This window comes from Capra hircus, chromosome 9 (genome assembly GCF_001704415.2).
Source record: "Capra hircus breed San Clemente chromosome 9, ASM170441v1, whole genome shotgun sequence".
NCBI classification, from domain to species: domain Eukaryota; kingdom Metazoa; phylum Chordata; class Mammalia; order Artiodactyla; family Bovidae; genus Capra; species Capra hircus.
In genome coordinates, this window is record NC_030816.1 from 29,470,799 (window position 1) to 29,494,474 (window position 23,676).

Below are 23,676 nucleotides of genomic sequence, written 5' to 3' on the forward strand. Positions count from 1 at the left end.
CATTGCCTTCTCTGTCTGAAGGACTATACCCTGTGAATTACCTACATATATTTATCTGGTAGATAGGAGGGCAAGACCTGGCAGAGGAAATTAGTAAAAGTAGAACCAGTTATTTTTAAATCTTGGTTTAAGTGATAATAGTTTTCAACATATGTGTATTACTTAAGGAGACTTAAATAGTTTTCTTTGCAAGATTTTCCTTTGCCTGGTTTAGTTCCTTTGTAGAGGGAGGGGAATCTTAGCTTTAATGGTGTGAAACTAAAAGGCAAAATTAGTGTTTACCAGAGTAGTTTCATGTTTGCTATGTATTCCTTGCTATTGCTTCTCTTTTTAAATTAAACTTAAGAGGCAGCAAGGCAGATATATTTGGCTTTCCAGTTTCTTCTCTTTTGGACTTTGGTCAACACATTGTGACTGTCTGAACCTCAATTTCAAGGGAAAAAACCCTAACTTTGTGATGTTCTCTTCAGTAATTAGTAAAGAGATTTACTTAAATTGACTTTCAGATTATTGGATGTTTAAGTAAGAATTAAATAATACTGGTAAAAATACAAATAAGGTCAGGAGCCATCAAAACTTTTTTGCTACTTAACCCTGAAGCCTTCTTTCAAAATTAAGCAGTCATTATCTATTACTTTAATTTCTGGAAGTTGCTTCCAAAATGACTTTTAAGGTATGCTTAGAGAAAAAACACAGGACACTAATTATTTAAGCCACATGTAGGGAAAATGCTTGTCTTTTCAGGGAAACCAAACATGCTTTTAAAAAACTGGACCCAGAGCATGATGTAATCTGTTATGTTTCTTCCTTTGGTCTGGCTCTCAGGAAATCAGAGGATGGTTTTTATTGGTTGTGGTAGTTTTCATCAGTTCAGGAATTCTCTCATCAACCTCTGCTCGTCCCTTTATCCTTTGGCTCAGAGGGCCAGATGCTGCACCTAGAGCAGTCTAACATGGGGTGTAGTGTATTTTAGGTGCTCTGTTCCCTTTCTCTTCTAACCTTGTTTGCTTTAAAAATTTTACTTCAGTGGTTTTCAGTTTCTCTTTTATCTTTGTTTTTTGAGCTTTGTAGCCTTTCGGGAAAGTTGGCAAAACAAGATGTGGAGTTACTAAGTTTGTATGGAAATAAAATATAATTTAAAATGTTATTTAGCATATTGAGGGTATTAGCAAACTTTGGCTTTGAGTCACAAGTTCCTATTTTAAATTATTTTCATTATTCAGTCAATAAGTAGTTACTGTGTATGTGTGCTGTGTATGTGTCAAATATTATGCTAGGTGCTGATACACTGTGAGTAACAAAATACTGGCGAGAAAACAAATGATAATAGAGTTTAGTAAGGGTTGTAAAGGAGGGTTGGGGTGCCATGAAAGAACAGAGGGAGGGCTCTTAACTGGCTTGAGACAGTGAAGGCATTCTTGAGTAAGTGAGGGGTCCTAGTTGAGAGCTGAGACATGGGCAAAAGTTAGGGGTAACAGCCAAGAGCTGCCATGAATTGTTTGTTTATCAACTGTGAAGCGCCTTTTAGATGCTTTACATACCTTTGTTGTTGTTCCTAAGTCAGGTCCGGCTCTTTGCAACCCCACCGACTGCAGCACGCCAGGCTTCCCTGTCCTTCATTATCTCCTGGATTTTGCTCAAACTCATGTCCATTGAGTCAGTGATGCCATCCAACCATCTCATTCTCTGTTGCCCCCTTCTCCTCCTGCCCTCAATCTTTTCCAGCAACAGGGTCTTTTCCAGTGAATCGGCTCTTTGAATCAGGTAGCCAAAGTATTGAAACTTCAGCTTCAGCAGCAGTCCTTCTGATTCAGGGTTGATTTCCTTTAGGATTGACTGGTTTGATCTCCTTGCTGTCCAAAGGACGCTCAAGAGTCTTCTCCAGCACCACAATTTGAAAGCATCAGTTCTGCAGCACTCAGCCTTCTTTATCGTCCAACTTTCATATTCATACATGACTACTGGAAAAACCATAGCCTTGACTATACAGACCTTTGTCAGAAAAATGATGTCTCTGCTGTTTAATATGCTGTCTAGGTTTGTGATAGCTTTCCTTCCAAGGAGCAAGCGTCTTTTAATTTCATGGCTGCAGTTGCTGTCTGCAGTGATTTTGGAGCCCAAGAAAATAAAATATGCTACTGTTTCCACTTTCCCCCTCTCTATTAAAGTGATGGAACCAGATGCCATGATGTTAGTTGTTTGAATGTTGAATTTTAAGCCAGTATTTTCACCTTTCCTCTTTCACCTTCATCAAGAGGCTTTTTAATTCCTCTTCGCTTCCTGACATTAGAGTGGTATCTGCATATCTGAGGTTGTTGATATTTCTCCTGGCTATCTTGATTCCAACTTGTGCTTCATCCAGTCTGGCATTTCATATGATGTACTCTGCATATAAGTTAAATAAGGAGGGTGACAATATACAGACATGACATACTCCTTTTTTGACATACTCCAATTTTGAACCAGTCTGTTGTTCCATGTTTGGTTCTGTTGCTTCTTGGCCTGTATCTAGGTTTCTCAGGAGGCTAGTAAGGTGGTCTAGTATTCCCATCTCTTTAAGAATTTTCCACAGTTTGTTGTGATCCAGACAGTCGAAGGCTTTTAGCTTAGTCAGTGAAGTGTAAGCAGGTGTTTTTCTGGAATTCTCTTGCTTTCTCTATGATCCAGCAAAAGTTGGCAGTTTGATCTCTGGTTCCTCTGCCTTTTCTAAATCTGGCTTGTACATCTGGAAGTTCTTGGTTCACATACTATTGAAGCCTAGCTTGAAGGATTTTGAGTATTACCTTGCTAGCATGTGAACGGAGCACAGTTGTGCGGTAGTTTGAACAATCTTTGGCATTGTCTGTCTTTGAGATTGAAATGAAAATTGACCTTTTCCAGTCCTGTGGCCTTTGTTGAGTTTTCCAAATCTGCTGACATATTGAGTGTGGCACTTTAACAGCATCATCTTTTAGTATGTTAAAAAGCTCAGCTGGAATTCCATCACCTCCACTAGCTTTGTTTGTAGTAATGCTTCCTAAGGCCCACTTGACTTCACACTCCACGATGTCTGGCTCTAGGTGAGTGACCACATCATCATGGTTATCCAGGTCATTAAGACCTTTTTTGTACAGTTCTGTGTGCAAAACTTCTTGCCACCTCTTCTGCTTCTATTAGGTCCTTGCTGTTTCTGTCTTTTATTGTGCTCATCTTTGCATGAAATGTTCCTTTGGTATCTCCAATTTTCTTGAAGAAATTTTTAGTCTTTCCCATTCTATTGTTTTCCTCTATTTTTTGCATTGTTCACTTAAGAAGGCTTTCTTATCTCTTCTTGCTATTCTCTGGAACTCTGCATTCAATTGGGTGTGTCTTTCCCTTTCTTCTTTACATACCTAATCTTATTTAATTCTCAGACCCACTCTAGAAATTGGAAACTGAGCTAAACAACTTGCCAAGATCTCTTAGGTAATAAGGGGTAAAACTGGGATTTGACTTAAGGTAGTTTTGTTCCAGAGCCTATCACTGGATAGGAAGGTAAAACTGGAAGTATTCTAGGTATTCTTTGTCTTTGGGCCTGTGGAAAGCAGCTTCCAGTATTATGCCTTTTAATAAGGTTTAGAATACTGATTTGGCCAGGTAGAACGAAATTTGCGTCTGAGTGCCATCTGTGTTTGTTACTCTGAGGTTAGTCAGAACTGAGTATAAAATCTTGGCCACATGCTCAAGGAGTTTGCAGTGAGCCAGAGGAAGAGGGTCATGGTTTATGTTTCTTTGTGACTGTAATCATGATCTTCCTGTAGATCATCTTGACAGCGGTTATGGATTGGGTAGATAATTTGAGTTAAGTCTTGAAGGATGAATACAGTTTGGATATGCAGAAATGAAGAATGGGAATTCTAGGTAGAAAGACCCAGGAGAGCAAAAGCATGATGGTGCAAAGACTTAGGGAGCTTTGGGAGGTGGCGATTTATTTTGTTTGAAAAACTAGGATGATAAAAGGAAAGAGGTAGGTTGGAACTGGGCCCAAGAAACTCAATCCAAATAAACACGTTTTAAGCTATGTTTCTATCAAGGGAGCTTAAATGCATGAAATGTTTTCTTTTTGTGTTTGAAAACAGATCACTTCGGTTTGTTTGATTAGGATTCCTATGATTCATTTATGTCTTTGTTTAACAGTTCCTATCTAATATAACAGATTGTGATACAAAACGTATAAAAAATAAAAATTATTCCATTTCATCACTTAAAGATAAACACCATTAAGATGATTTACCTTCTGTATTTTTATTTATAATAAACTTTCTTTATTTACAAAAAATAGGATCACATTGTACATACAGCTTTGAAATCTGTTTTTCTATTTTAACACTGTAAAGTAGAGAATCTTCCACAGCAAGTATTTTTAGTGTCTAGATAGCATTTCTCTACTGATCTGTTCAGTACTCTACTGATGGACATTTATATGTGTTTCCAGGTATTAATTATATGTGTTACCACCCTTATACTTTGTAAACTTAGTTTTAGTTTATTTACTTCTTAATTTCTTGAAGTGGAGTAGATTGATCGTTTAAAAGGTATATAGTTCTTTAGGGCTTTTGATAACCTTATTGCCAGATATTCTGTCAGAGTGTACGTTGTATGAGAGTTCCTTTTTTCCTTAGCTTCTCCAACACTGGTAATATCAATTAAAAAATATTTTTATTAAATAGAACATACTGAAGTAGAAATTATTTCCCCCCCAAACCTATATGTTCTCTTATGTCTTTTTTTTTAACCTGTAGTGTGCATCTTTCTGTCGTGTTCAGTTGCATCTGACTCTTTGTGACCCTTTTGACTGTAGCCTGCCAGGCTCTTCTGCCCATGGGATTTTTCAGGCAAGAATACTGGAGTGGCTTGCCATTTCCTCCTCCAGGGGATCTTCCCAACCCAGGGATGGAACCTGAGTCTCCAGTGTCTTCTGAATTGCAGGCGAATTCTTTACACATTGAACTATCTGGGACGCCCACATGTCTCTGTATTTGTTAGCTAAAAATGTTCCATTTTGTGGCTTTATCTTGGTTTATTTAATTAGTCTCCTATGAATGATTTAATTACTTCCCAATAAATGAACATTAAGTTTGTTTCCAACTTTTTACTGTTATGGTAAACAAGACTACTTAAGGCTACTTATCTTTGCACAATTGACTAATTATTTTTTGTAGTTTACCTTACTAAAAGTGTAATTGTGAGGTCAAGAGCGATTCTTTTTTACATTAAATGGTTAACTGAATAGTAAGTATTAATATATTTGATCTAATTTAATGCGTCCAGTAAATGAGAGTTGAATTAACTTCTTACTTAAAATTCTGCAAATAGGAACTGAGAGAATATTACATGCCAGGCAGTGTTAGATTCTAGAGAATTCAAAGGGGCCATAAAGACACTGTCATTATTGTATCTTACAACCCAGTGATTACAGAATTTAAGTCAGTAGCACTAATTTAAGTCAGTGAGACTACTTTAGATTATTCTATGCCTTGGTCTTGCCAAAATGTCTTTAGAATCTAAAGGAAACCCAAAGAGTTGTATTTACTTATATTTCACTTATCTTTTTTCTCAACAGGAAAATAGTTCTTCTTGCAGGATGGGCATTGTTCTTATTCCTTGCATACAAAGTTTCCAAAACAGACCGAGAATATCAAGAATACAATCCTTATGAAGTATTAAATTTAGATCCCGTAAGTAGTATTTTTATATAATGTACATTAGTTTAATGATCCCTTGAAAATACTGTAGGCCCACAGCATAAAAGAAATTGAGTTGTGCCTAAAGAAATCAGACACTGATCAGTTAAAAAAGATACCTAATCTATTTTTATTCTGATGCATATATATATATATATATATATATATATATATTTGAAGCTACAGAGGTCAATTACCATCCTATTAAGAGTTGGTTTATAACTGCTAAAATGTAAAAATATTTGGAGATGAGAAGTTAGTATATTTTTAAAAGACATTTCTAAGATTGGTTTAATGCAAAGTTTGAACCAGGAGGTTTATTTATGTTAGTTGGATAGGACCCTGTTTTAGTTGACACTAAGGCACTATGTTAAGTCTTTATGTCTAGTAAAGAACTGGTAGCTTTATCATAGAAATTCAGATTAACCTGGAATGTATATGTTAGGTGACTTTCTTTTTTTTTTTTTCTTAACGTTTTTTAAAAATTAATTTTTATTGGAGTATAGTTGCTTTACAGTGTTGTGTGTTAGGTGACTTTCTTAATTGAACTTGATTGATGGGTCTAAGTAGAAAATTATCCTTTTAAATTTATCTGTGGCAAGTTAGAACTGAATTGTATGCTAGAGATGATCTAGCATTTTCTTCTGATGGAGGAAATGAGGCCCGGAAAATCTGTGTTTTGTCTGGGGTCCCATAACTTCCTAGTAAACAAGCTGAACCTAGTGCTCTTTCCATTTCTCCCCGATCCTGCTTTCTTTTATTTCTTGTCTCTGCTCAGTAGATGGCTTGATCCAGAGATTCACATAATGCAAGTAAGGAGTGTATTTATCTTCTGGTTTTCTGCTTTGTAGAAGAAAATTTGCATACCATCTGAATTTTCTTACTGTAATGATCATGGTCATCAAGAGAGATATTCTAAGTTTTAAAGGTTTGGGGACAATTTAATGCCATAAAAAAATCAATTTGAAAAATTGATGAATAGAAATTGAATCTAATTAGGAAACAACTATGGTAAACTTACTAAGTTACTTAATATTAAAATGTTGTGAAACAGATGGAACCAGATAGTCTTCAGATTATTTCTTAGAAAAGAGGTTAACCTTTGATTTGAGTTTTTTTTTCAGTCAGAATTAATTAACTTGATCATTCTTTGATATTTAAAATTCTCTGTCATTTTATTTTATTTAAATGGCATTCACATATTATCAATCTCAAATCATCTATGTGCATGGCATATAGTTAGATATTCAGTAAAATAAAATATATTGGACAGCATAAATATTTTTACTTAAAAATATGTAAGTGAAATTTATAGGACAAGATACATAAGATAAAAACTTCATTTTCTGAAACTATGAGTAGTTCAATATTTTAAGTTCAGAATGGGATGGATTATGTTTTACAGTAGTCTGCTTATTTTTACTAAAAGAAAGCCTTTTCTTTTAGGGGGCAACTGTAGCAGAGATTAAGAAACAGTATCGTTTGCTGTCTCTTAAATATCATCCAGATAAAGGAGGTGATGAAGTTATGTTCATGAGAATAGCAAAAGCTTATGCAGCGTAAGTATTTTAGGACTCATTATACATTTTTAAGTTTTCTATTGGAATAAAATAGTAATCAGTGAAATAATTGTCATATACTTTTTTCAAGTGTTGACCTCATATGTTGAGTCTTCTATGGAACTTCTGATAACCCTGCAGGGGTAATTTAGCTAAACCTTAATTTTAAGTAACTCACAGTAGTGCTTTTGCCATGTGAGTTGATTAAGTAGTAAGTGATATGTTAATTGAGGTATTTTCAAAGCATACTGATTAGAAGAGGATATACTAACACTTTGCTTTCATTTCTAGGCTTTTTATTAGGCTAGATCTAGTTCTTTTAAATGAGACAAGCATACAAGCATTATAGCTTGTTTCATTTAAACTACTTAAAAGATGAGTTTAATTTTTGGAAAACAGGATAGAGGATATAAAATTTAATTATTTCTTGGGTGTTAATATTGCAGGAGATAAAAAGGTAGCTGGATTCTTCAGGATAGGTATATCCCACACAACCTTTATGTTGAATTAAAGAGTAAACTACAGACAAGATGTTATCTGTTTTTTGAGGAAAACTCAGTAATGTACATTTGTGTAAGCTAACTTAAAAAATATAAGTAATAGAATATGCAGATATAATAGCAGGCTGTGAAAGTGGAATATGAATGATGAAAGTTTGGTAAATACTGTCTTATGCATTTTTGTGCCTAATAGAAGTATATTGACTGTGTCTCCTTTCTGCCTACACCCTCCTCCCCAACTCCCATCCTTTGGATGTTTTCTGTGTGAATATGCTTCTGTAATAAAGCAGTACTTGCAGGAGCTTCTGAAGTGTGCTCTACATTTTCTTTTCTATACAGCAGATGTTCTCCAGATTGCTGTCTTTCAGTTGGTGTGTTCTTTCCCCCTTTTTTGAGTGTCTCCTTCACACATTTACCCTTGTTGCACAAGTATTACAATGCCTTAGTTGCTGTCTTCAGGTAATTTAAGAACTGAAGATTTCCAGAGGTCAGATAGCCAAGATTAATTAGTATTTTTAATTTTAGTGTTTTTGGTACAGTTATTTCCCCCCCCCTTAGTTTTCAGGTATTGTCACATTTTCAAGGTCATGATTTTGCTCTCAGGTTACTGGAAATCTGGCTTTATTATGTATGGTCACTATTCTAAAAAGTACTGAAGAATAATATATGGCCTTTGGTTTTAACTCAGTTACATGATCATGATGTAGAGTGTTTTGTATGTAAAGGGTCTAAAATAGTTGATGGTCTATCAGGCAGATGAAGAAGTAATATGATTATAGGACCCCGAACTGTTGAGTTATTGTAACTTATACAAGTATAATTAGATTAGTTAAAAGGGTGCATTTTACTGAATATGTATGTAATAGGTTTGAGTCATTGAATTGAAGCTGCTGTCTTATGTATAACTCTAGTAGCCTAAGATATGTATTTCAAGCAACTTGTAGAATGCGGTTACAGACTTTGATCTACAAAGTTTTTCAGAATTTGCCTTGGTTATTTAAGCTAGTTTCTCTTCCCTTATTTGCTCATTATAATAAATAAGTGGGTCATTCCTATTTCTTCAGGCCAAATTGTTACTTAAAGGAAAGGAGGTTTGGTTATTTTTGAGGAGTTAGGCCAATTTATGAATTCTCTGATTCATTTTTCTGGATATAGTTGGGATTTTGCTTTTGGGTGTAGAACCTGTGTTTAAACTATTTTTTAACACATGGGCATCATGAATAAACATCCTTAAAACTATTTTAATTTTTACAACCTATGTTTGCATGTATTCCTAGATATGAATACATAACTTAGCTGTGTATAGCCAACTCAGGCCACTCATATATAATTTAGTGAAGGCATTCTCTGGATTAGGATTTATAATCTGAGGTCGCTGAAACAGTATACAGAATTTATGTATATTTGTAAATGTGCATTTTTTTTCCAGGACAAGAGGGGCATAGATGTCATTAGATTTAGATTCCTAATAGGGTTTATGATACAACCTCCCACCCTCAAAGTCAAGGAATATGTTTAGGAAACTTGACTCTCTTTGAATTAAAAAAAAAAAATTATGTTAGTACCAGTGGTGTTGTGTGAGCTTTTTATATATAAATTATACTGAAATCACACAGCTTCTAAGTTCTTTAAGTCTTAGAAGTGGTATTATACTGAAGCACTAATAAGTAGCAAAAAATCAGTTGCTTTCTTAAACTGACTTTTTAAAAAATTGATAATTCCTTTGACTATACAGACTGGTTACACAACAGTTGTACACAGATTGGTTTAATGAATGAGTTAATGAAATTTTAATCAGATGTGTGTGCAGGTTGAAAAATCAAATGCTTCTTTGATGTGAGCTGTGCTTTATTTTGCAAATCTGAGGGCACTGAATAGAGAACAGAACAGTTTATGTTCCTGCCATCATTAGAAAGGCAGAAAGGAACAAGATAATTATTTTGGGGAAAAGAATCTGATTAGGAGACAAAAAATTTAAAGAAACAATAGCTAAAGCTCTTGCTGAAGTGGACAATTATGCAGGGAAACCAAGGCAAACGTTTTTGAGAAATAGCCCTTCCTTAGCAGAAAAGAATCCTAGCATCACTCCTTATTAACTTGCAGTCTAATAATGCCTTTCCTTGGCTCTTGTGTTTTACTGTGGCCTTAGGTCAAATAGTATAAGTGAAGTTACAGTTGAATAAGGACTAAAGATGTCAAGGTGCTCGTTTTCATAAGTGACCAAATTGATAAGTATAAAAATATTTTCAAATCATTGAAAAATTTTACAATTTTATTAAGGTACTTCTGCATTCTTTCTCTCAACTTGGAGCTTTATTAAATAGAAAATATATTGTATCTTAGGTACATATGCTCTGGGAAATAAAAATATGGCTAAAATTCAGTTCAGCTTAGTCATGTCTGACTCCCTGTGACCCCATGGACTGCAGCATGTCAGGCTTCCCTGTCCATTACCAATTCCCAGAGCCTACTCAAACCTGTGTCCATCATGTCAGTGATGCCATCCAACCATCTAATCCTGTGTCGTTCTTTTCTCCTCCTGCCTGCAATCTTTCCCAGCGTCAGGGTCTTTTCCAAGGAGTGGGTTCTTTGCATCAGGTGACCAAAGTATTGGAGCTTCAGCTTCAGGTATTCCAGTGAATATTCAGGACTGATTTCCTTTAGGATTGACTGGCTGGATCTCCTTGAAGTCCAAGGGACTCTCAAGAGTCTTCTCCAACACCACAGTTTAAAAGCATCAATTCTTTGGTGCTCAGCATTCTTTATAATCCAACTCTCACATCCATACATGACTACTGGAAAAACCATAGCTTTGACTAGACAGACCTTCATTGGTAAAATAATGTCACTGCTTTTTAATATGCTGTCTAGGTTTGGCATAGCTTTTCTTCCAAGGAACAAGTGTCTTTTAATTTCATGGCTGCAGTCACAATCTGCAGTGATTTTGGAGCCCCCCAAAATAAAGTCTGTCATTGTTTCCATTGTTTGCCCATCTATTTGCCATGGAGTGATAGGACCAGATTCCATGATCTTAGTTTTCTGAATGTTGAGTTTTAAGCTAGCTTTTTCACTCTCTTTCACTTTCATCAAGAAGCTCTTTAATTCTTCTTTGGTTTCTGCCATAAGGGTGGTGTCATCTGCATATCTGAGGTTATTGATATTTCTCCCAGCAATCTTGATTCCAGCTTGTGCTTCATCTAGCCTGGCATTACTCATGATGTACTCTGCATATAAGTTAAATAAGCAGGGTGACAATATACAGCCTTGACGTACTCCTTTCCCAATTTAGAACCAGTCTGTTGTTCCATGTCTGGTTCTAACTGTTGCTTCTTGTCCTGCATACAGATTTCTCAGGAGACAGATCAGGTGGTCTGGTATTCCCATCTCTAAGAATTTTCCACAGTTTGTTGTGATCCACACAGTCAAAGCCTTTGGCGTAGTCGATACAGCAAAAGTAGCTGTTTTTCTGGAACACGATGATCCAAAATGTTGGCAATTTTGTCTCTGGTTCCTCTGCCTTTTCTAAATCCAGCTTGAACATCTGGAAGTTCATGGTTCACATGCTGTTGAAGCCTGGCTTGGAAAATTTTGAACATTCCTTTGCTAGCATGTGAGATGAGTGCGATTGTGTAGTCGTTTGAACATTATTTGGCATTGCCTTTCTTTGGGATTGGAATGAAAACTGACATTTTCCAGTCCTGTGGCCACTGCTGAGTTTTCTAAAATTAGCTGGCATATTGAGTGTAGCACTTTGACAGGATCCTCTTTTAGGATTTGAAATAGCTCAACTGGAATTCCATCACCTCCACTAGCTTTGTTCATAGTGATGCTTCCTAAGGCTCACTTGACCTTGCATTCCAGGACGTCTGACTTTAGGTCAATGATCACACCGTCGGGGTTATCTGAGTCCTGAAGATCTTTTCTATATAGTTCTTCTGTGTACTCTTGCCACCTCTTCTTAATATCTTCTGCTTCTGTTAGGTCCATGCCATTTCTGTCCTTTATTATGTCCATCTTTGCATGAAATGTTCCCTTGATATCTCTAATTTTCTTGAAGAGATCGCTAGTTTTTCCCATTCTATTATTTTCCTCTATTTCTTTGCATTGATCACTGAGGAAGGCTTTTCTTATCTCTCCTTACTATGCTTTGGAATTCTTCATTCAGATGGGTATATCTTTCCTTTTCTCCTTTGCCTTTAGCTTCTCTTCTTTTTTTCAGCTATTTGTAAGGCCTCCTCAGACAAACTGTTTGCCTTTTTGGATTTCTTTTTCTTGAGGATGGTCTTGATCACTGCCTCCTTGACAATGTCATGAACCTCCATAGTTCTTCAGGCACTCTATCAGATCTAATCCCTTGAGTCTATTTGTCACTTCCACTGTATATAATTGTAAGGGATTTGATTTAGGTTATACCTGAATGGTTTAGTGGTTTTCCCTACATTCTTCAATTTAAGTCTGAATTTTGCAATAAGGAGTTCATGATCTGAGCCACAGTCAGCTTCCGGTCTGTATTTGCTGACTGTATAGAGCTTCTCCATCTTTGGCTAAAATTAGGTTTGAACATAAACATAATCTATTGCCCAGTAGGTCTGCAGGTATGTCTTCCTTATTATGTTATTGGTCATTTTTGTATGTTTTTGACTGCCTTGTCTCCATAACAACTTTGTAAGGTTTCTGAAGGAAAGAGTTCTTTTAATGTTTTTATTTTTTTATTTTTTAAATGTCTATGCCAGGACCTGGAATAAAGCTACTCTTACCCCATGCCTTGAGCCATTGCCCAGGTCATTGGTTATATTTATGTTTACGTATTTTAAAAAAGTCACTGTCTCTCATATTGCCTGAGTTAGGAAGCTGTTGCTTTAGCAAGTATTTGCCTAGTCTTCCTGGAAGTTGTCTTAGGAGAAAATTGGGATCTCAGCACAGTGCAAATGAGCTTTACCGTAGCAGTAGAGTTTTATAGGTGGTGTTCATTTTTTTCTTTGAGAATGTGGTGCAAGTTTTGGAGGGATTATTATTAATCATGTATTAAGTTTATATTTAAAATATAGGTATATATCATTATTAAAATAAATTAAAGCATGCCCATTAAAAAATTTTGGGAAATAAGTGAGTGTATAAGATTGAAAAAAGTCACGTCTAATTCCCCCTGCCTCCTTAGAAAATGTAATAGCCTTTAAAGTTTGATCTTCTGTCTTGAACTGGCTAAACTTGAGAACTCTTGGGCCAACTAAGAATTTGTATCTGGGCTAATTAATTAGCATTTTTTGTTAATGCTGAATCCCTTCCTTACTTGTCCCTGTTTTTTTTTTTCAGATTCCAGAGGGTTTTTCTTGATTCTCTGAAATTATTTCTTTTAAGAAATGAGTTGGTTGGTTAATGGAGTTTGTGTAGTTGAGTCCTTATTTTTCAAATGTGGTTTTCTAATTTTGCACCTTTGTTCTTTTTATGCTAGTTTAACTGATGAAGAATCCAGGAAAAATTGGGAAGAATTTGGAAATCCAGATGGGCCTCAAGGTGTGGTAAATGATGATTAAAAAAATACTGGGGTTAAGGTATTGTGTATATTATGAAAATGTTAGATTTAAAAGAACGTTTTGATTTTCTTAGTTTGTGAATAGAAAAATTACAACTGCACAGAGTTAAACGGATATGTAAATTGAGCTTCCTTTACTTAATTTTTCTAGAGATTAGTTGGAAAGATCTTTGATTTGGTGAAAAGAGTAGTCACTGTCATTATTTATCATTTCCAGTTAGTGGTTGATAAAAATAGGATGAAAAATCTTTTTTTTTCTTTACTGACTAAACATTTTCTCATATATTCATAGTGTTTACATAAACTCAGGACATGTAAATGGATTTAAGTGTTCTGAGAAGAAGGAATTCATGTACTTAGATTTATTTTTTTTCTTTTGGAAAAATTTGAAGTTTCCAGTATAAACCATATCACATCAACTTTTGTGTATGAGACACACATAGTAAGATAATCTTAAAGTTTTTGGGAAGTAACAGGGGAGGTAGAATTTAGGGATATAAATAAATGAAACTGAAAGTGCAGACTCTTCAAGATACTCTTCCTGTTTTAGCCACAAGCTTTGGAATTGCCCTCCCAGCTTGGATCGTTGACCAGAAAAATTCAATATTGGTGAGTACACTTGATAATGTGTTAGACATTTCTTGGTAATATAAAGATAACATTACAAAGAAAATTCCAGTATACTGTTTCTAATTTAACTGTGTATTATGGAAGCTTTTTATGTAATGGAGAAAAGAATTGGTTCTTACTATTACATTGCGGTTTGGGGGAGTGTACTCTAGTGTAGTTTTAGAACCTTCAAATGGTGATTTCTTTTGGAGGTAGTTTCAGATTGGGTCCTACCCTTGGTTTAGGGAACTACTGTTTCTTATGGTGTTTACATTTATCCCTAAGTAGTACTCTAAATTACCCTGTATTCCGCATTTATCCAAGCTAAATTAATTTTAATGTGTCCTAACATAATGGTATGTATTCTATATGGTACTTTAAGGGGCAGCAGGATGATCAGACTTGAATCAGCAATGAGAGGCTGCAAGTCTTAAAACGTCAGAAATTATCTTAACCTGTTGTTTAGGAATTCCCTACTTCTCCTTTCTTGAAAATAATTATCTGGGAGCTGTCTTTAAAGCAATAAAAACCAGTCTGTCATTTGTAACATTTGTTACAATCCTTACAGTTTGTCATTTGTTTTGAAAATGGCTATTTAGTGTCATTTTATGGCTATTTATTTACATGTTTTCTTCTAGGGTATATAGTTGTTGTATATAAGCATGTTGAGAGGATACTAGAGAAGAGAAAGATTGTTAGCTACCAGATTTGGAATTGAGTAGTAGGACAAAAATCATACCAATGGAAATTACTTGCAAACAGCATTATATGTTCTGTTTGATATTGAGGCAAAGAAACCAGGTTCTACCATTTATTTCTGAGGCACTAACTACTTGCTAAGATGTGGATGACCCTTGAACAACAGGGGCTTGAACTGTGTAAAGTGAAAGTGAAAGTTACTCAGTCGTATCTGACTCTTTGCGACCCCATGGACTACACAGTCCATGGAATTCTCCAGGCCAGAATACTGGAGTGGGTAGCCTTTCCCTTCTCTAGGGGATCTTTCCAACCCAGGGATCGAACCCAGGTCTCCTGCATTGCAGGCGGATTCTTTACCACTGAGCCACCAGAACTGTGTAGGTCCACTTATATATGATTTTTTTCCCCAATAAATATGGACTATAGTACTCCACAATCCATGGTTGAATCCATGAATGCAAAGCCACAATATGGAAAGCCAGCTCTAAAGTTACATGTGGATTTTCGACTGCAAGGAGGTTGGTCCCCCAGCCCCCACATTACTCAAGGTCAGCTGAAGTTGGCTCTCCCTGTCAGCATGTTTCACATCCCTGGATACTCTGTTACCACCAATTTATATAAAGGACTTGAGCATCCCTGAATTTTGGTATCCTTGGGGGTTTTGAAACCAGTTCCCCTCAGATACCGAAGGATGACTGTATATGCTGCAGATTCCCTATCTGCAAAAAAGAAAATAATAATGGTACCTTCCTCGTAGAGTTTGAAAGTTAGGATTAAATGAAATACATAAGATGTGCTTTTAATAGTGCCTCCATGTAAGCCTCAAAATAAGTGTTCATGGATGTTGTAATTTACCTCATGAAGGAATGAATGGTCTTTTTTCTCCTCCTTTTCAATTCAAGGTTTTACTTGTATATGGCTTGGCATTCATGGTTATCCTTCCAGTTGTTGTGGTAAGTTCCAGCTCTTTTTATTAACATTTTTTTAGGGAAGAGAGTGGGTGGCATGGTTTGGGGTCTCCTTATAAGATCGTAATTTGTGTTAGAATATAATCCATAATCCATTAATCCTTGAGTTTTAAGAATTTTGTATTCAACTAGCCTTTAAGGTCTTCTAAAGGTGACATCACTTTAGTATGTTAAAATGTGTCTCCTCACAATTCAAAAGTTATACACAAATGAGATAATACAGATATATTTAGAATTTAAGGTGAAAGTCTTCTGTCACCACCTCCCCCAATTCCATCTCTCTGTTGGAGATAATTGCTAAGTTTGTTGATTTCCTTTTCAGATCTTTTTCTAAGCATTAAATGTATACACATGTTTTTTAAAATGTGGTCTTACTATATATATTGTCCTGTGACTTTTTTGCTTCATACAGGAATACAACATGTGGAACAACCTCATTTTTAAAAAAGTCTGCATCAGTTCAGTCACTCAGTCATGTCTGACTCTTTGTGACCCCAAATATAGAGATACCATAATGTTTATGATTTTATTGTTTATTACCTTCATGACTGGTGGTGTTCTTACTGACCTTAGGGTTCCCATGAATCCTGTAGTGAGGCTTACGATTAACCTGTCTTGCTTTCTTCATAGGATTGTTGTGTTAGAATCCAATTGTATGGAATAATGTGAATGAAAGTAGTATATCAGCTATAAAATTGCTCTTACACTTATTTTTCAAACATTTATTGAAGACATGCCATGTGTCAGAAACCAACTTGTTGCTTATAGCAGTGGGTTGTTTTATTCCTGTTTTGTCTGTAAACAATTTCTAGTTGAAACTTAAATCTTTTAATCTTATATATATAATGAGTTAGGCTGGTATTTAGGTATCATGCAGCATAAATACTTGCCAGATAAATCATTTGAAATATATAGTAAAGGTATTTGTTCTAAAGAGCAGGTATTTTTATTGGTTTATGAACATTTAGAAAATTTGACCATAAACATTCTGCATCAAAGTTAACATTTATGGTGGTTTTCATGTATTTTTCCTTGTTTAATTTTGTGTGTTAGGGCTCTTGGTGGTATCGCTCAATACGCTATAGCGGAGACCAGATTCTAATACGCACAACACAGATTTATACCTACTTTGTTTATAAAACTCGAAATATGGATATGAAACGTAAGTAAATTTAAGTAACTGTGATAGTAAATTATTTTCTGAGTCATTTATGTGAAATTGGTATATGTATTCAATTGGAGAAATTTCCATTTTATAGTTTCAGGGATATTCAGTTCATTATAGCTAAAGCTGGAGGAAGATGCTAATACCCTTTGTCATATTTCTTGATCTGTAGTTCTGTTATTCACTCAGCTATATGTATATGTATATATTTTCCCTTCAGAGATTTTTATGGTAAAGCTCCTTATGGATTAATTTTGTAATAATTCCAGCTAACATTTTTTGAGTATTTATTGTTGCCAAGTATCGTGAGGCACTATCATATATTAACTCATTTAATCTTTGTATGCTCCCATAAATAAGTGCTATTTTTAAGCACATTTTATAGATGAAGAAACTGAGCTCAAGGATACATAGTAAGTGACAGCTAGGATAGAACTCAAGCAGTGTGGTTCCCAAGCCAGTACATTATACCATGCTAATGGTGTAAAATAAGTAGAGGTCTTAGGAGTGTTTAAAGAAATTTGCCAAAATATTTCATTCCCAGAGGCTTATTTCAGAATTTATTATGACATAAAAAGTAACATCCTAAGTACTTTCTTTGATCCCATAAAGCTAACATTGTAAATTTTATCCCTGGAATACTTAATATTACCTTTCAGAAACACTGCTCTGTTGAAATCTTACACATTTTAAAAAAAAGGACATAAGTTTAAAATTGTGCTTCATGGGTGGATGCATTTTTGTTCCAAAACCTGAGTGGACTTTGTCATATTTTGTGTTTGCCAATTTTTTTAACTCTCTTGGTAATGAGAAAGAGATTTATCATATAATCCCAGGATTATATGACTGTGTGAGTTGATTTTATATTTCTGAAGAGTGAGCAGGTCTTTTATTTCTGAGGAATGAGTGAATGTTACCCTCCCTTGTGCACATGTACACTCTTCTTTGTGCTGGGTTGAAATCTTAATATATAAACATTCTTCCTTATGAAAATATTTCATGTTTGTAACCAGTTTTAATATGTTTTTTTGGACCAGTGATCTTGATTTCTGTTTCATTTCTGAGGGTGGTACTTAGCTTACACAATTCTATCAGAAAAGCTTTGTTTAGCTTTATTTAATTTTGTTTGGTTAGTTATCATTGGTTTTAGGACTGGCACCATTTGTATAGCTGTCTAAGGAACCGTTGTTTTCATTCAAACATTTGATGGTAATAATAGTAATAGCTCACACGCATTACTGTGCATATGTGTATCAGGCACATATGAAGAAATTGAGGCCCATAGAGAAGTGAAGAATATTGTCTTAGGTCATTCAGCTAGAACTTGAAAGCTTCAGGGTTTATGCACTTAACTCACTGTCCTGATTTTTGTGAGAACATTGCATGCATTTTCTGGCATAAGGTGAAGATTGATAACTCTAGTGCCAGTCATTAAAGAGCTTGTATAGAATAAGGAAAGTAACACTAATATATGTGACCTCAAATCATGTGTATTTCAAGGAACACTATTCCCACAAAGCCCTCCATGATTCCATAATAAAAATTTTTGTAAATTACAGTATATTTTAGATTACTCATGGCATTGGGGAGTCATGACGTGAAGAAACCTGAACCCATTTCTAACCCCCTTTTTTCATGAAGCAGTTAGCAGTGCCACATAGATTCCTTGCTGCTGCTGTGTAGCTCAGGGCACCCTACTCTGTGTTCTGTGGTGGCCTAAATGGGAAGGAAATCCAGAAAAGAGGGAGTATATGTGTACGTGTAGCTAATTCACTCGGCTAAGCAGTAGATAGAAACTAACACAGCATTGTAAAGCAGCTATCCTCCAATAAAATTTCTGTTTAAAAAAAGAAATTTTATGTGGAACACATGATTACATCTAGAAACCAATGCTATTTGTAGTGATTTTAACGCACCTAGTTGCTTCTGGGCCCATAATTTGACATGTATTTCTGTTTACTTGTGACAGGTAATATTACAAACACTTTTTAAAAATGAGATGTTTCTTTTGTTGCGAGAGAAATTTATACCTGTTAATATTGATTTTAGCATTGTGTGTGATTAGAAAACTGCCTCCCTCTAGGATTAATCTGGTATCGTTTGGGGAAGGTGATTAAGGGTCAGTAAATTTATTTTTCTTCGTATTTCTTTTGTTTTTTTAGGTCTTATCATGGTTTTGGCTGGAGCCTCTGAATTTGATCCTCAGTATAATAAAGATGCCACAAGCAGACCAACAGATAATATTTTAATACCTCAGGTTAGGCCTGTCTCCCAAATTCTTCGATAAACATTTAAATATTAAAGTTTATGCTTTATTAAGTCTATACTTTTTAATAATTATTTTATTTTCCTTAGCTCATCAGAGAAATTGGCAGCATTAATTTAAAGAAGAATGAGCCTCCACTTACCTGCCCTTATAGCCTGAAGGCCAGAGTTCTTTTACTGTCTCATCTTGCTAGAATGAAAATTCCTGAGACCCTTGAAGAAGGTATTTTGATTCTACTGTCTGTAGGGTTGTAGTGGTACAAAAGCAGTAGATTTAATTATGCCTCATGGTGCAGTGTTTTTGTCACTGTTCTTTTTTGCTCAGTCAGATAATTACTCAAAGACCTTTCAAAAACAAATCTATATGCTACATACATAATTACTTTCACAAATACTTTGAAGGTCTTAGTAAGTCAAATGATTTGGCAAATGTTAAAATGTTACATTTCAAGGTAAGAGAATACTCTATGAAAAATGTCTAGTTAATTGCAGATTATTCAGTAATTCCTGATGACTTTTTTTTTTCTATTGGTTTTGCCATGCATTGACATGAATCCACCACGGGTGTACATGAGTTCCCAATCCTGAACCCCCCTCCCACCACCCTCCCCATATCATCTCTCTGGGTCATCCTGATAACTTTTTTAAAAAAAAGAATTTTGAAGCTTTTTGCGGGGAGAAAAAATGGATTTCACAACAGATATCTCAGTCAGCACTGCTAGTAGCATCATCATACTCCAGCTGCTGCTGCTGCGTCGCTTCAGTCGTGTCCGACTCTATGCGACCCCACAGACGGCAGCCCACCAGGCTCCCCCGTCCCTGGGATTCTCCAGGCAAGAACACTGGAGTGGGTTGCCATTTCCTTCTCCAATGCATGAAAATGAAAAGGAAAAATGAAGTCCCTCAGTCGTGTCCGACTCTGCAACCCCATGGACTGCAGCCTACCAGGCTCCTCCATCCGTGGGATTTTCCAGGCAAGAGTACTGGAGTGGGTTGCCACTCCCTTCTCCCCATACTCATGTCTGTTTAATCTTTACTTAAAGCTTCATCAGTACTTGAAGCCATCTATTCTACTTTAAAAAAAGCAGTAGATTAGGACTGTGGTGTCTCCAGGAATGTTGTGAATTTGAGTGTCGTCTCTTTTCACTTGCATTATTTCAATTGAAAGTTTTAAAAGAAAGTTATTATCTTTACTGAATAAATTTTCTTTCTGAATGAATCAACCCACCCTCCCTCTGCTTTAAGCCAATAATGCAATCAAATGCCTTTGAAAACAAGGTCAGTTGATGCTCAGTGATTAATGATAGTGCCATAGGCTACGTATGATGGAATTAAGGTACACTATTTAGGCATTGTTTATTGAAGTTGCAAAGTAACTAGTAATTCTGTCCCTGATGTTCTGTACAGATATGAAGCCATCTCCATTTTTACCAATTATGTAAGGAACAAGAAACAAATTTATTTTAGCTTATCAACCCCACTGAATGATCTCATGGTTAACTATTGTTGCAGTATAAGTGAAAGAATCTCTCTCCCCTCCTCCTATCCTCTCTCTTCATTTAGTTGACATTCATTCTCAGTCTTAAGTCTTTGGACTCATCCATAATTATAGAAACTTAGATGCACAAGAAGAAAATTTTTGAAGTTCTTCAATTAGGTTATGATTAAGTTTAAGACTGTTACCAGAAAAAAAGGTAGGGAGTAATTTATTAAGCTAAAAACCATAATATTAAAAGTTTGCCTTTAAAACATCTAATCTGAGCTAGGGTTTTCTGATTGATATTTTGACATGGTGCTGCCGAGGAGAAACAGTTGTGTTCAGCCTATAAAATTCTGAGGTCATATGAAAAATTTGTTGGACAACTTAAATTTAGCTTTTGTCTTGGACTACATGTAATAAAAATGTTTTAGTATAAAAGAAGAATGATTTGTTTCAGGTGTTTTATTGTTTTGCAGATCAGCAATTTATGCTGAAAAAATGCCCTGCCCTACTTCAAGAAATGGTTAATGTAATCTGCCAACTAATAATAATGGCCAGGAGCCGTGAAGGTGAGGAGGAAGCATAATTATGTTGTACTTTTTCTCGCAAGCATATAGTACAGATTATACTTTTAAGATTTGTGGGAACCTAATATATTTCTGTCTGTAAGTTTTCAGACAGAAAACTTACAGCTTTTCCCAGTTTTGCTTATGGTTTTTCTTATTTTTCCTATATTTTCTATCATGTAAAGTACCACAACTTATGTTTTTTAATTCAGTTTTTTCATTGTTTTATTGTTTTTTTTATTGTTTGCAAAGATTTAAAATATCCTTTTCTTCCTCTGAATATTTTTAGAATTAGGTTAACAATGAGTTTGAAATAATTCTTTAAGTGCTGTAATGATGATTCATCCGACATATAGTGTTGTTTGCACGAAGGGAAAAAAGAACAAGGGAGTTAATGGTCTGTAATGGAAAGTGACCCTTAAAAAAGGAGGGAGTGGCTGTGTTTTGTTGTTATGGATGATGTCATTTTGTGGCATGACATCAGTATGTTCTTAATACCAAAAATGTCTTACGATTTACTGGTTTTGGAAGTGGTGCAAAGAATTTTTCTGTTAAAATCGATGGTTGTTGCTGGTTAATGTACATTTGACCAAGTTTGTATATTTTGTGTGTCCTATCCAGTAACTTTTAAAGGAAAGTCAACACTGTGATCATAAAATTTGAGATGTTAAGGATGTTCACATGGATATGTGTTTGTTATGAATTGTGTACTCTGAACATATAAATAGTCCAGCCCTGTTTTTGCTTTTCCTCCTGTTCTTTCTAAGAAAGGGAGTTTCGTGCTCCAACTTTGGCATCCCTTGAAAACTGCATGAAGCTTTCCCAGATGGCTGTGCAAGGCCTTCAGCAGTTTAAGTCTCCCCTTCTGCAGCTCCCTCACATCGAAGAAGACAATCTTAGAAGAGTTTCTAATCATAAAAAGGTAATTTGCCACTTTAATATTAGTCTTAAGCAGTTTATCATGTCACTTAAAAGTAACATGAATGAAAATTTTTCTATAAGTGGTTATATGAACATCTTAGATTTAAAATGTTTTAAGCGTTCTAAAACTATGCCTTAAGTGATTCTGTTAACACTTTCTTGAATAGGTAGCTATTTTATAACATTTTATTAATACTACTGAAATGATCTTACTACTTTGGGAGGGGGTCAAAATTTTAGCAGTTAACACTTTGTTCTTTATGTTGCCAAAAATACATGTACTGTGTAAAAATGCACTGTATACTTTTCATTTATTTCATTAATGGCTTAAAGCTTGAGCATTAGTTTATTGGGTATGCAAAAAAATTAAGCATTCAATATAAGCATTCAATCACTATATTCAATAAGTAGATCATATAAAGATAATTCTTATTTAGAAATTATAGTCTGTATATAGATTACGAGAACAAATTTTAAGGCATAGCAAAAAAATGTGTATAAATTAAAAACTCGAGGAAATATAGGGAAAAAATGGAATGAAATTATAATTTTAAACATCACTTTGTATATATTAGAGGACAGAAGATAGACGTTGGACTTGATAGTAGTAAGGTAGAACTAATAAATGTATATTAGAAATTTGTATCAGAGCACTCTTCTCTCAAGTAAGTGTGTTGCTCTTTTAAATTTAATCACATTTAAAGTCATAATTGAAAACTTCATCATTCAAAAGCAGGCATTTCACATGACTCATGATCTAATCCCTATCTGTGACAGTAAAAATTAATAACTGGCAGCGAATACTCAGAAATTAAAAAACCTTCTCCTTGGTATTCATTTAACCAGGATTGGTATTACTGCAGTAACAGCTGTATTTAGAAAATAATAAGAATGAGAATAATGCATCAGTTCAGTTCAGTCACTCTGTCCTGCCCGACTCTTTGCGACCCCATGGACTGCAGCACGCCAGGCTTCCCTGTCCATCACCAACTCCTGGAGCTTGCTCAAACTCATGTCCATCGAGTTGGTTATGCCATCCAATCATCTCATCCTCTGTCGTCGCCTTCTCGTGCCTTCAATCTTTCCCAGCATCAGGGTCTTTTCCAGTGAGTCAAGTCTTTGCATCAGGTAGCCAAAGTATTGGAGATTCAGCTTCAGTATCAGTCCTTCCAAATAGTCAGGACTGATTTCCTTTAGGATTGACTGGTTTGATCTCCTTGCAGTTCAGGGGTCTCTCAAGAGTCTTTTCCAACACCACAGTTCAAAAGCATCAATTCTTTGGCACTCAGCTTTCTTTATGGTCCAACTTTCATATCATACATGACTATGGAAAAACCACAGCTTTGACTAGACGGACCTTCGTTGGCGAAGTAATGTCTCTGCTTTTTAATATGCTAAGTTGGTCATAGCTTTTCTTGCAAGGAGCAAGTGTCTTAATTTCTTTAAAATAAAAAAAACTAAAAGAATAGTAAGACCTAAAGAGTACATACAGCTATATACTTGGAAATAAATTCGTATTCTTAAAAAGTTTTTATCATTAAAATTAAAAATAGAGGTCTGCAAACTGAACAAATTAAATGACAGTGGTTCCTGCTTGGGGTCAAGAGTCTATATGAATGTTACTATTTTTTTCCTCCAACTTTAGTTTTTTCTAATTTAGAAAATAACTGTGTGTTAACTTTGTAATAAAAAATTCTTAAATTTAAATT

At 35.2% G+C, this 23,676-nt stretch overlaps 1 protein-coding gene across 1 annotated transcript in view; it reads left to right on the forward strand.

The window, feature by feature from the left end:
* SEC63 (SEC63 homolog, protein translocation regulator) overlaps positions 1–23,676 on the forward strand; it is a 64,967-nt gene that overhangs the window by 17,194 nt on the left and 24,097 nt on the right. Inside the window, exons 3-12 of the mRNA XM_018053100.1 lie at positions 5,582–5,696; positions 7,149–7,261; positions 13,214–13,275; positions 13,845–13,903; positions 15,505–15,555; positions 16,624–16,732; positions 18,898–18,992; positions 19,091–19,223; positions 20,957–21,049; positions 21,814–21,968. Of these exons, the coding sequence (XP_017908589.1) occupies positions 5,582–5,696; positions 7,149–7,261; positions 13,214–13,275; positions 13,845–13,903; positions 15,505–15,555; positions 16,624–16,732; positions 18,898–18,992; positions 19,091–19,223; positions 20,957–21,049; positions 21,814–21,968 (985 nt within the window). The remainder of the gene's footprint in view (positions 1–5,581; positions 5,697–7,148; positions 7,262–13,213; positions 13,276–13,844; positions 13,904–15,504; positions 15,556–16,623; positions 16,733–18,897; positions 18,993–19,090; positions 19,224–20,956; positions 21,050–21,813; positions 21,969–23,676) is intronic.